This window comes from Triplophysa rosa, linkage group LG9 (genome assembly GCF_024868665.1).
Source record: "Triplophysa rosa linkage group LG9, Trosa_1v2, whole genome shotgun sequence".
In the NCBI taxonomy this organism is placed as follows: Eukaryota; Metazoa; Chordata; class Actinopteri; order Cypriniformes; family Nemacheilidae; genus Triplophysa; species Triplophysa rosa.
The window spans coordinates 4,423,629-4,437,610 of NC_079898.1; the positions used below are offsets into that span (position 1 = coordinate 4,423,629).

Sequence of the window (13,982 nt, forward strand, 5' to 3'; positions counted from 1 at the left end):
ACGCTCTTTTGTTACCACCAGATGCTCTCTGAACTGTCTAGAGAAAAGTCCAGCACGTGGATACCAACATTCTGTAAAATACTGCTGACATTTTAATAAATAAGTCCTCAAGAAAAACTTAAAACTGTGTTGAGAGTGGCAACTACAAGCACTGTTTTTACTGGGTACATGTGTGTTTTAAGAGGGTAATCATAGCTATGGTTTATGACATAAACGATGTTCTTGTTTCAATTATCTTTTGTTTAACATTTGGAAATCACAGTGTCTAAATAATACTTTTCCAAATAGCATGTTTTATCAACGCAAAACAAACTTATTTTTGTTAAATGTTTAGTTTGAAAAATGTGTTATCGTTCTTGAAAATAAATAGTATAAGCTTTGAAGTTTTATCTAATCTAATGATATTCATGTATTTTGTGTGTGTCCAAAGCCTACTTATTGACTGGTTTGCAAATATATATATATACACATATATATACACATATACAGTATATGTGTGTGTATGTATATATATATATATAGGTGTAGGGTCAGTATATTAGAATACACAACAGTGATTTATTCTCAGTATCATGGTGTAAATGTTGTATATTATACTTCATATCGAAAATTACAAGCGACAGAATGCTTTGTGATATATATATATCTAAAGTGTGTTTATGTATTATATTAAATATTGACATGTATAGAACAACTAATATAGAAAAACCACAAAGTGTTTACACCTTATCTCAGAAGAATATAGTAATATTACTTAGTACAATACAATAGAAAGATATTTATGAATGATCCCATATACCTGTTGGAAAAATGAGTAATCTGCATTCATAAAGTTGGTCAGCAGCAGGAAGCATGAAGTGCTCTAAAACTTCCTGGTATACGGCTGCGTTGACCTTGGACCTCAGAAAACACAGTGGACCAACACCAGCAGATCATGCACCACCTCACTGACTGTGGAAACTTACACTGGACCTCAAGCAACGTGGATTCTGTGCCTCTCCTCTCTTCCTCCAGACTCTGGGACCCTGATTTCCAAAGGAAATGCAAAATTTACTTTCATCAGAGAACATAACTTTGGACCACTCAGCAGCAGTCCAGTCCTTTTTGTCTTTAGCCCAGGGAGACGCTTCTATGCTTCCTGCTGCTGACCAACTTTATGGAGATGCAGATTTCATTTTCCAACAGGACTTGGCACCTGCACACAGTGCCAAAGCTACCAGTACCTGGTTTAAGGACCATGGTTTCCCTGTTCTTAATTGGCAGCAAACTCGCCTGACCTTAACCCCATAGAAAATCTATGGGGTATTGTGAAGAGGAAGATGCGATATGCCAGACCCAACAATGCAGAAGAGCTGAAGGCCACTATCAGAGCAACCTGGCCTCTCATAACACCTGAGCAGTGCCACAGACTGATCGACTCCATGCCACGCCGCATTGCTGCAGTAATTCAGGCAAAAGGAGCCCCAACTAAGTATTGAGTGCTGTACATGCTCATACTTTTCATTTCATACTTTTCAGTTGGCCAAGATTTCTAAAAATCCTTTCTTTGTATTGGTCTTAAGTAATATTCTAATTTTCTGAGATACTGAATTTGGGATTTTCATTAGTTGTCAGTTATAATAATCAAATTAAAAGAAATAAACATTTAAATATATCAGTCTGTGTGTAATGAATGAATATAAAATACAAGTTTCACTTTTTGAATGGAATTAGTGAAATAAATCAACTTTTTGATGATATTCTAATTATATGACCAGCACCTGTATATATATACAGGTATATATATATATATATATATATATATAAGAACCGATTTCATCGGATGCTCGTGGGCGCCTGACCCCCAGTTAGCTTCCGGTCTGTGTTTGGCTAGTGTCTAATAATATAACTATTTATGTTTTATTTCATTTATGTTAATATTCATTTGTTTTATTATTTTACTGTATAATAAATTTATTAAATAAACGATTTGTTGAATTTTGTTGTATGTTCATTTTATTAAATAAACAATTTGTTGAATAGGTCCTGTAGTTTGGTCGCATTTAAACAATCTGTATGGTACATTGAGGTTGATCTTGGTATCGCAGTCTAAATTCTAAATATTTAAGTAAAGGTTCTTCTCGGTTTCTTTTGATTGTTATCAGAAATAATCTACAGGCACTCTATTGTTTGTGAATGTGTACAGAAGTTCAGTTGGGGTCACAAAAGTGCGCATGCGCAGTAACGTTTGTTTATGTTGTTAAGATGAAACCGTCTACATGCATATATATATTTATGTGCACCGTTTTGTGTATATATACACACAGCAACCATGCTTGTCTGATTTATTACAATTTGTATTACCATAGTTTAACTACATCATGGTTAAACTGTAGTTCCTATAATGAAACTATGGTCAATTTGTGGTTCCTGCGCTTTACTGCAAATACTCTAGTTCAACTATGCTTACTATGGTAAAAATAAGGTTAATTTTCATAAGGGCTTTCATTGAGATATCAGCAGATCACAAGTTAACAAATGCACATTTCTGAAAATATGCACACAGGAATTGATAAGAGGAATCGAAATTTGAATTTCAAGTATCCGATTCCTATTCTTTTCGACTCCGGTTCTGGATTGGAATTGATTTTCGATTCCCAACCCTAGTAAGGATACAGGTCTTGTTACTTTTGGGGTGTCTTGAACTGCAATAACCACGATCGCAATCTTTAGTGTTGTTCTGAGGATATTGTTGTCTAAAAACAACTCATAAAATTTGATCTCCTAAATCCATTTGAATCTTTAAACATTAAATCCATTAAAAATATTCCGTCAATATTCAAGCCACTTTTGCCTTTTTTCTTCAAAAGAACCCTGTTAATGAATATTTTTGTGCTGTTATGGACTTCCAGTGTACATTTATACGACTGCAATTCAACAAAAAAAGGACGTTTTTCCATTTCGCGTTTCACAAGCAGACAACAACGTTGTCAATACGATTCCCATTCACACAGATCCATGAAAACAACTAAAAGCACGGTGTTATGTGTGCCAGGCCAGTAGCCTGCTCACATACGCATTTATCTTCAGAGTGGGTAAGTTTGAACACGTAATATGCAAACGCATGATGTCATCGTTTTTGCTAATTTATATTTTTGCATCACAAACATCCACTTTGAAACTCGTGTTTGTCATGTAAACACTTAATAATGCATAGAAACAAGCAGAAACAATGTAACAAGTGTTTACCTTAAAAGAGTCCAGTTGTTGGTTAATGACCTCTGTTTCCAGTCCGACAGTCTCTTGGGATTCCTCTTGCTTTTCAGCTTCACTGAGTTTATTTGTCAATATTTTCACTTTGTTGTAGAAGCCCTCCAGATGACTCAGGGTGTCCTCAACCTGTTCTTTTCTGCCGCTTGCTCGGTCCATCAGCTTCCCACACTGCTTGTTCAGGGATTCCAGATCTCTTTTCAGACCCAGTAGATCTGGCGAGGCCTCAGACTCCATCAGCTTCTTGCAGCTTTCTTTGGCATTGGCCGTGTTGCTCATCAGATCCTGAAGTTTCCTTACAAAGTCTTTGATAGTGCTCTGCTGACCCCGTAGAGTGTCGAGATCTCTGCCGACCGGAGCCATGCCGTCCAACTCGTCGTCCAGATCTGCAAAACTTGCAAACATTTCACGAATGCTGTTCTGAAATTGGCCGATGCCTTGGAGTTTGTTCTCGAGGGCAGAGCAAGCGTCCTCCACCTCTTTGGTAACAGAAATGTGGTCCTTTTCAAGGCTGTCCGCTCGAAGGAGAAGGTCGGTCACACCGTCGACCTCAGGGACATCTACCACAAGACTTTTTGCAAGATTTTTGAGATCCTCAATCTGCTTGTGGACACCCTCCAAACTGTTCTGCTGGGCTTTCATGTTGGTCAAGTTCTTGGTGCCGTAGGCCTGGACGCCCAAAGCAGAATGAACCTCAAGCTGTTTCTTGGCACCTTCCAGTTGGCCTTTAGCTTCCTTTTGCAAGTCATTGAACTCTTTTATCTTCTGTGAGATGTTTTCTAATGATTCTTTCTTGAGCTGTAAATCTTCTGTTAGCTTCTCCACCCTTTTACCAATGGCCGTCTTCTCCTCTCTAACCGTATCGCCATCCGAAGTGACCACCTCCAGGAGGCTGTCTGCAGCGGCGTTCATCATCACAACCTGTCCCCTATGCTTGTCAAGGTCCTTCTGTATGCCCTTCAACTGCGAGATGGAGCACTCGACCTCCGGCAAGTCCACACTGAGCTTCACACTCTTCTGCCTGACTTCACATTCCTGCAACCATGAGTTCAGATCTTCAGATAATTCCTTGTACTTCGATGCTTTCTGCATGGCACCTTGAAGCTTTCCTGCTTGCTCAGAACTGCATTTCTTCACATCGTCCCAGTTGGATTTTAAAGCAGAGAGTTGCCCCTGAAGGGCCACCTTCTCTGCCCCTTCTGTGCTTTGGAGGAGAGCTTCTCCCTTCCTCGTGATGGTGTTATAGGAGTCCTCATGCTCACAAATGGCCTTCTGAACAACACTGTTCTCTTTCAGTCTCTGTTGTAACATTTCTACGTGAGCGGAGACGGGCTGTGGTTTACACTGGTCCTGAAGAGTTTCATTTAACCAGGACTGGAAGTCTTTAGATGTCTGATGGAACTGCTGAGAGCTGGCAAAAGCTGAGTTGAGTTGCTCAATGCGCTTTCCTGATGGACACACAGGAAATATATCCGAATGTAAAGTTTATTTAGACATTTTTAACACAAAGGCAATTAAAATTGCATTAAATATAAATTAATAAAGAGTAAAGAATAAAGATGAAATGCTGAATGATTAAAAATGATGAAATGTAAATGCTGAAGTAAATCACAGTCAAATTGTTTTGATGTTGATGATTACACAGTGTAACAAATTGTTATTTCGCTTGACCTTTTTGTAGTTCTTGTACAATTCTGTGGTGCTAATTATTGTGGTAATATTTATTTTCATGTAGCATCAATGTTTTAGTGTATATTTAGCTCAAGAAAGATTTGAGATTTTATCATTCATTACTATACATTGTTATATTCTAAATAAACAAAAACACTACAAATTTTCACGTACTTTAAAAAATATTTTCCAATTGTCACTGTCAGAAAATTCTGGAAATGTCTGTAGCACAGTGAAGGTTGGATGAAGAGATGATGGGTGACTACGTCTGGAACTTGGTCGGTGAGGACAGTATTAGTCATAAAAGACAAAAACGATCAAATGTACACTTCTGAAGTTTTATGCTAAACTGTTGTTCTGAGCTCAGTGTTTTGCCAGTAATAATTCCAAACTGTATAAATGTAGATTTTCTTTTTTGTTTTTTTGTGAGTACCGTCGATGGTAAAAAAATTTTTTTTTGTATTCAGCATGTTAAGCTTCATAAAGAAACAGTAAAAATTAAAGCAAAACACAACTTTTAAAAAAAATTGTTACATTGTGTTATTATTCAGTTGCTTAAGATTATGTTTAATGTAGAGTTACAGTACAGTATGAGGGGAATTTCACGAAACTTTTCTATGGTCAGAGCTCTACAACACAGTGTTGCCAAGTCTGTGGTTTTCCTGTAGAATTGGGTTACTTTTAAACTGTTGCCGCAGGTTATGTTTTTTTCCTTCGGTTAACGGTGAAAGGACTTTGTTCATCACCTGTCATTCTTAAGGTAAGATGAAGTTATTCATATAAACAGAGTGTGCATATGATCACTACAATACAATGATTTAAAAGAAGAACACATGCGAGGGCAGTTTCTTAGATTACAACATCTCCTAGACACACATTTTAAAGAAAAATAGGGATGGTTTCAGCACATTTTGGGGGAAAATCCTGTGAATGAATTTAAAAGTAGATGTTGTTACACAAAGCATTGTACTCTAATTTAATCTTTCATAGTGTTATTAAATTAGTCAATTATTTACCAAATGTGTACACAAAGGTATGGGAGACGTGTATGTTATGATGAAAAGCCTTGCGATTTTTGTGCATTTCTATGTGCGTAGTTTAATTTTAATCTCAAACAGAAATTATTATTCCAAAAAAGCGCAGTTCATGTAATGCGACGTTGCAGGAAAACAAAGAGAAACTACAATACCGGCTTTGTCCTCCAGTTGTTTAAATGGTTTGGTGACGCTCTCGAGCTGCTTTGTCAAGTCCGTTCTGAGGTACTCTTCAGTCACCATGGCAGAAAGCTCCGAGCAGATGAACTCTGCCTCCTTCAGCCTCTTCTTCTCCTCTCGCAGCTCTGCCAGGATTTCATTGGTGGATACCATCTGTTTCTTCACTTCATCAGGCTGGGTGCTGAGGGTCTGCTGGTTCCGAAGTTCATTCTCCAGGCAGGCGACACTTTCACTGAGGCTGTGTAAGAGCTCCTTAAACTGATTGGTTTTACCTACAGCCTGTTCGATAAGGGCATGTCTCTGAGACAGATGGCCGGTCAGGCTCTGCCATTTCTGTGAGATTGATGCCAGTTGTTCTTTAACCTTCTCTACAGCCGGATCCTGCTTCTCCTCTGATGCGCTAGCGATGGCTGTGGCGGCCTCGTTTAACTTCTCGAACTGAGGTTTGCGGCTGTCAAACTCCTTCAGGAGTATCTAAACAAAAGCAATTTTTGTCAGTACTTCTTACATGTCATATAACACAACAAGAGTTTGAAAATGAGCATGTGCAGAAGATAAAGTAACAAGACAAAATAATAAATATGGGTATGCCTCTATCACGGAGAAATTGTATGGATTCAGAAGACATGGGATATATAGTTCGAGTGCCTTTTATGGTTTCTTTTCGTCCTCTTGAAACATGACAGCCATTGGTCACTGTCCACTTTCACTGTATAGAACAGTACAGCCAGCGCAAACTATCATGTATATCATCCATCTTCTTTAGTGTTTTATTAAATAGAGGTTTGAAATGGCATGAGGGTCGGTAAATTATGACAGAATTTTTGCCAGATTTTGTTTATATATGTATTACAGTACTACACTACTGGTCAAATGTTTCGGGTCCCTAACTTACTATCTGTTCCAATCAAATGAATAAAACTGCCTGTATCGCTTGCTTTGCATTTCAAAATTGTGAAAAGCACAAGAAAATATTGAAAATCTTTTAATCTAAAGAAATATACTTGACTCTTTGAATTATTTTATTTTTTGTTGGCAAAATATAATTGCGTTAACTTTCCATTCAAATTCGTTCAATAGACTACAATTTTATTTAAAATAAATGTTTTTTAAATAAATCACTTGGACTAAATAATGAAGAAAAAGTAGATGGAAATGAAACGGTTTTAAAGGTGCTGTGTTTCATTTTTTAGCACCATCTAGTGCTAAGGTTGCAAATTGCAACCAACCATTCACTCCACCACTCTCTTTCGAAACACTACAGAGGCCGAGAGAGGATTAAAATGTTGTCACGTTTTCGCCTTTTTCCCGAATGAGATAGCATATTTACGGCAGTTCGAATGTTTAGAGCTACTGTAGAAACAACAAGGTGACATGTCAACAACATTCCATGCAAGGGAATGTATGTAGATAGAAATAGCTTATTCTAAGGTAATAAAAACATAACGCTTCATTATAAGAGGACTTTAAACACCTCCAAAGACATAGTTATGTATATTATATTGCATTTCAGTCAATAGATCCTCCAAAAAACTACACACTGGTCCTTTAATACTTTCAATACTAAGCATCTCAGGGTGAGACTTGATAAACTGACAAGAAAACATTTTTGTAAATTCGAAATGTGACTACACTGAAGATGATCAAACTTAACATACATAGTTTTGATTTATGTCACAACATAAATTCCCAAAGTAACAATTGTGTCATAGTTTTAAGTTTACTTTTATTCTAAAATGTGGGGAAGATCGCATCTAAGTGGCGAAATGTATGTTTCGTTGAATAATACCGTGTACCCGCCAGTACCTGGACTTGTTGTTTTTGTGTGTTAAGCATGTTGGGGTCCACAGACAGAGGACCCAGCACACTCATCATCAGCTCTTTCTCCTGCAGCCACTGCGAGAGCTGCGGTTGAGTCGTCTGAAAGAGCTCCAGCATTCGGGATGACTCCTCCAGGTGCCGCTTCCTGTTCTCCGCTGTGCCCCTGACCTCCTCCCACCTTGCGTCTGTGTGAGAAGCACATTACACACATCACTCCATCACTCCCAGCTTCACTTTAGCACTGATACACCAACTCCTCCTCTCACACTAGGTTTCACTCAAGTCGGTGCGGGAGATAAGTGCACCTGGTCAACCCACGGCGCAGACAAAAGTAGATTCATGCTTTTGGACGTGATGGGTGCATACCGATCTGTGCCAGCATGTGCTTCCACTTTTCTGCTTCGGGTGAATCTGGGTGTTCCTCGATTAGACAGCGCAAGCTCTCTCTCAGCTGCTGGACCTGTTCGTGCTTTTCTTTCATATTCTCTTCAAAGGCCTGCAAGATAATCAGCTGTTTCATTCTTCAAATGCTGGCAATCGAACCCGCTTCTATGAACATCTTATGCGTGAACCTGGGTGGTTGCTAGGGCATGGCTTTTTTCACATCTGGTCTTGGTATAGCTTGAGTAATCACTTTAATGTGAGCAACCAAACAAATCTAGTTTTAATATTGAATTCTCATTGTTATTCATTAGTCACGTAGTAAAATGTAGAAAGTTGTGCATCTCCAGTAAGGTGTAGTCCTATGTACAGCTTGATAATAACAATGGGACAAACACTACTAACAAACATTAACATTTGAATTTGTCAAATAAATGTACCTTCTGTTGCTCTATCTGCGTTTTTACTGAGTCAGATGGAGGGTTTCTCGAAGATGCTGCTGTCTTCCTCGTGTCCTCCATCCACTTCAATAAAGAATCAGTCTGCTCATGGACCGCTTCGAGTTTCTTCATCAGATCATTAAGCTCAGAGGATCTGGCCTTTAATAGTTCTCCGAGGTCCTCGTAACTGCTGTTAATGCCGGACATGCTCTGCTGTATCAGCATCAACTCTAATGGAAAAACAAATCATTGGCTGATTTAATATTGAAGCAAATATTATCAAGGTTAGTTTTCTTTCGCAACTAAACCACTGTATTCTCTACATTAGGCTTCAAAAGTATTAAACCGTATACAACCTTCCTAATGTAAATTACAATGCTTGAAGCTTTAGACTCTGGCCATTATATTGGTTAGCCATTAAAATCATTATTGTATCAGCCAAATTATCAACATGAGTACAGTATGAACTTTCACCTTGGTTTGTCAGATAGGTTTGGCTTGCTGGGCCAGAACCATCACCAACAGCCAATCCTATAAAAACAGAATAAAAAAGGTAATCCATCTGCTTGCCCCCCACGCTGGATGAATTTAATCAATAACGATTTTAGACATGCATTTGGATTTCTCATACATTCTTAAAATACTCTTTGGCAATACCTGCGTTGTGATGTGTTTTGGCTTTGGCCGGGGATGTCAAAACACTGATTAGACTACATAAAGCAGACCCTCTGCTATTTATATCCTGAACTGCTGGAGCCTTAGATGTCCATTCATCCAACAAGCCCTGCAGAGAACATTAAGAGATCATAAGAGGAACTTTAAGACCTATACAGCATTAAGCGCTGGATGACAAGCGTGAGATATGTGTAAATAAATTAAATTCCCCTTTGAGGAGTAATGAAAACCTCATTTTCTTTCAGCCATAAACAGGGCCAAAATGTCTTAGATATCCTTTTTGGGTAAGTCCACATTGCTGTTCATAATGGTATTTGGCATTGTAATCGTTTTTACGCTAAACCTATTCTTTGACATTTTGGTTTATTTTCTGAACATGACGCACACACACACACACATTCCTGTACGGTGAGCAGTATTGCACGGAGAGTTCAGCGACTACACTACTGAAAGTTCACTCTCTGCTATAAACCCTACAAAACAGGAATGTATGCAAAAACACCATCCTAGTGTGAAGCCCGCTTTTCTCTAATTTGTTTAAAGGGTTAAAAAGTACAGTAGTTGTCACCGGAATCTCTCTATTTTGAGTTTGCCCACTAACCAGGCGTTTTAACTGCACCTTTATAATAAGTATTCAACCCAGGAAACTAATTTTGATAAAATAACAAAAACAATACAGTACTTAATTAGTCGCTTTAAACACTGCCATAATTCAGTGGTCCATGGTCCATGCTGCATACCAATTCGCTTACTTATACTATGCACTAAAAGTATGTACTGTTTTTGTCATGCAAATATACATTTTAGTGCGTAGCAAAACTGTATGCACGCACTGGGACATACTGACGCAAAACGAAAGTGCCAGTTGTTGCATAGACGACATCATGAACATCAAAATACAGCTCTTCCTTCATTATTTCATATGTAATGTTGACTGTATACTTTAGCGAAGCATCTTTTAATACATTTTATTAATGCAGTGATGTCACTAAACTCCGCCCTCTCGCAGTGAGTTGTGGGGAATATCAGCCATTAAGTGTAACGGATAGGAGGTGGAAGAACCCAATTGCAGGCAGGCAATGACGGGGTTAACAAACAAGACTTTATTTATAATAAAAACAGAAACTAAACACCCACGAGGGGGTAAACAAAAAGGTAACGAAATAATACAACAGGACCAAGACTAACTAAACAATAAACTAGACAATACTTTGACAGAAACTAAACTAAACACTTACTAAGACAGGTGAAACAGGAACACAGCAAACTGGGAGAACACGGACCGTAAGGCTAACATCCAACACAGGTAAGCACGACGAACGTACACGCAAGGACACCACGCACATACAATGACCGACACAGGACAATGAAACATGAGGGTATTATATAGGGAATACAAACGAGGGATAATTAACACAGGGCAGGTGTGGGTAATAAACACTCAGGGAAAGATAACAAGGAAACGAGATGGCGGGAACAAAGACGCGGACCGGCGAGAAAGAGTATGGAAGGCCGAAAGGACAATAATCTCTCCACATAAAACCTAAGGCTTTGTCATGACTCTGCTACAAGACCAAGAATAAACATGACATGATGAAGCAGAGCCATGACAGTTAAGTGTCCGTGGATTCACACTTCGAATTTTCACTGGAAACAGTAGACCATCCGGGTACTTTGAGAATACTCATTTCAGCATACTATAATTTAGGACATACTAATTCTATTTTTGAATACTATTTAGGACGGATAGTACGTCAACAAGTTTTTTCTAAATGTCGTTACAACCACACAATAAAACATTATTTATTTATGATTTATTTCTGGATATTTTGCATAAAACACAGCAAAGATCTTCTTGAAGGTTCATCAAGGTCACAATCAGGTTTTCACGGTACTGCAAGTCATGTGATGAATAACTAAATGCATTGGGAGAAGTATCATTTCTGAAGATCTGAGTAAAGTTAAAGGAATATCTTATATTCTTAATTCACTGCACCCTTGGATGCTGAAGGTTATGGAGCAGCAGAATAAAGGCTGAGGAGTGAAATCCATCACTCACGTTGACTTTCAGCAGCTCTTTTCTCAGGCCCGGTTCATTGCAGTTGGGCTGAAGCACTGGCACTTGCTCTTTTGTCTCCTCCAGCCATTTCATTAACACCCCTGCGGCTGCTTTAAACTCCAGCAGCTGCTTCTGGCACGACGAAACCTCCTGCTTTCTACAATACACGACACACATGCACACTGAGTCTTAATAAATGACCTGACAGCTGGCGAAAAACAGAACTGGTTTTATATGCTTATAACACTGTTCCATTACAGCATGTGGCTTTTATTCTAGAACAGCACTAGCTAATCGAAAGCCTTCCTTTACCCAATTATATGAGCGTAATAATAATAATTTTGATATAACTCAAACATTCTTCTAAACCACTACACCTTTCACATTAAACGTCTGCAATTAATGCCTAAAAAGTTGAATTAAAAGAATACAAATAAAACCACCTTTTCTGGGCAGCTTTACATAAACTAAATGCATACAACTCTCGCTAAAAACTTTTCTACAATCACTTACTTTTCTTGAACAGTATCTTTAAAAGCATTGAAGGTGTTGGAAATGTTCTCCATCTTGCTCTGAATAAGAGCTTTACTACCATCAGGACTCATCTTGCTGAGTTCATCTGTTAGTTTTCGAAGGGTTTCCACATCCTTAGCATGCTCGGCTAACTCTGCGTTCGTGTCCTACACAAAGATTTGATTAGAAGTTTGAAATGAAAACGGATTGTAGTACATAAACAGACACATTTGCAAACGGTAACAGATGCTATCATGTTTGCTGTGCTGGTGTGCTACCTGGATGAGCTGGGAGAGCTCAGTGACGTTCTTTCCAGGTCCGTCAGTCTCTGCGAGAGCCTGCGAGCTCTTCACCACGAACTGCAGAACCTTCTCGGACGTCTTCTCAAACTGCTCCACCTTGTCTCGGAGCTGTTCCATCTGAGTCATCTTCTGTCTGTGCTGCTGAGAGGCGTCCGTAAAGCGCTGAGACAACGCCTCCATCTTATCCCGCAGCAGAGCGGCAGCCCCCGGGTCAGAGCTCTCCACAAACTTCTGCACCTTTGTCTTCATTGTGGAGATGCTGCTCAGTCTGCTGGACATGTCCTGCTCCAGGGCCTGACATACATGAAGATCAACTTTTTGAACAATGTATGCTTTTATATTCCAGTACCTTGGTCTACTAGAAACTGCTCAAAACACGATAAAAACTCTGTGATGTGACTACCAGTACTTTCAAGTAATATGGTACATTTTGCACCCTTGTTTCAGTGTCTGCAAGCGTTTGCATTATGCATTTATTTTGTAACACATTAATTGAATCAAAGTTCACTCACAGCCTCTTTGCTAAGCGCATGTGAAAGAGAGTTTGAGTCGAGTGGCACTTGTGGCATTTCCTTCACGCTTTCCTCCACCTTCTCCATCCACTTCATCATCTCATCCAGGCCATCCTGAACACTCAGAGAGCGAGTCAGGGTCACCTGCAGCTTCTCGTTGCGGTCGCTCACTGACTTCGACAGGTTGTCGTATCTTTCAATGACGTCATCTACAAACAGCAAACACGAGCAATTATTTCTTTATTTTGTGTGTCCAAAAGCCCTGTACATTGGCACAGATGACTCTATAAAACGGCATTACTGGACAGAATAATGACCAATTTGGCAGAGAATCGATTTATTTCTATAAAACCTTTAATAACTTAAAGACCCCCTGCAGTGAAAAACAAGTTTTTAATGTTGTTTACATGTTTATGTGGTGTTTTGAATATGTTTTCATACAAACCATGTGCAAATGTATCATTTTAAACCATTGCTGAGTATTTTCTTCATAAAACTGCAGTTTACCAAAGACAGTTTAAAAAAATGCGGTTTGAAACTGCCCCGGTTAATGACATAATAAACCTGTAGCCAATCATTTGACCCCTGTGGATCAGCAATTTAAGGCATAAATATGCAAAGATGGCGCTTAGATTCGAGCTAAAATAAAAAATAACTGCACTGCTGTGTCAGCTCTCAGTTCCACTTTCACTTCCACTTTTTTTAGCAGCGTCTGGAACTGGAGGCGGGGCTAATTTGCATATTCATGTGTCTGCATATGCTTAATGAGCTGAGGTGTCGAGTTACATTTAAGCTATTTGAAGGCAGAAAAAAATATTTTCAAAGGGAAAAAACATTTAAATATGTCATTTTGATGGTCAAAGATTGGTTTTAAGGGATCAAATTATCGCCCACAGGGGGACTCTTTTCTGTATTCAGTTAACTATTCTGTTTCTTAGACTCCATAGTGTCTTTTTGCACAAGAACCAGATTTCTTGCCATAGTAATTAAATGTTCAAGTATTCCATTGCTAGTCCATTAGGGTTACTTTACAGTAACATTTCTGAAGGGGAAATTGTGGGTTACTTCTGGAATTGTACAAAATGAATGAAAATAAATGAAAGTTTGAATATATATTATATTATATTATATTCATATTATTGTGA

At 38.6% G+C, this 13,982-nt stretch overlaps 1 protein-coding gene across 21 annotated transcripts in view; it reads right to left on the minus strand.

Moving 5' to 3' along the window:
* Positions 1-13,982, minus strand: part of dst (dystonin) — a 204,890-nt gene that overhangs the window by 44,438 nt on the left and 146,470 nt on the right. For all 21 annotated transcript variants that reach the window (XR_008963505.1, XM_057341524.1, XM_057341543.1 and 18 more), the window contains 11 exons: positions 12,838-13,046; positions 12,302-12,619; positions 12,024-12,190; positions 11,511-11,667; positions 9,434-9,560; positions 9,251-9,307; positions 8,777-9,006; positions 8,322-8,451; positions 7,941-8,140; positions 6,110-6,608; positions 3,229-4,697 (listed from right to left, as the gene is read on the minus strand). Coding sequence is in view for 20 of the 21 variants with exons in the window: in XM_057341524.1 (XP_057197507.1) it covers positions 3,229-4,697; positions 6,110-6,608; positions 7,941-8,140; positions 8,322-8,451; positions 8,777-9,006; positions 9,251-9,307; positions 9,434-9,560; positions 11,511-11,667; positions 12,024-12,190; positions 12,302-12,619; positions 12,838-13,046 (3,563 nt within the window). In the remaining variant the exon portion in view is untranslated. The remainder of the gene's footprint in view (positions 1-3,228; positions 4,698-6,109; positions 6,609-7,940; positions 8,141-8,321; positions 8,452-8,776; positions 9,007-9,250; positions 9,308-9,433; positions 9,561-11,510; positions 11,668-12,023; positions 12,191-12,301; positions 12,620-12,837; positions 13,047-13,982) is intronic.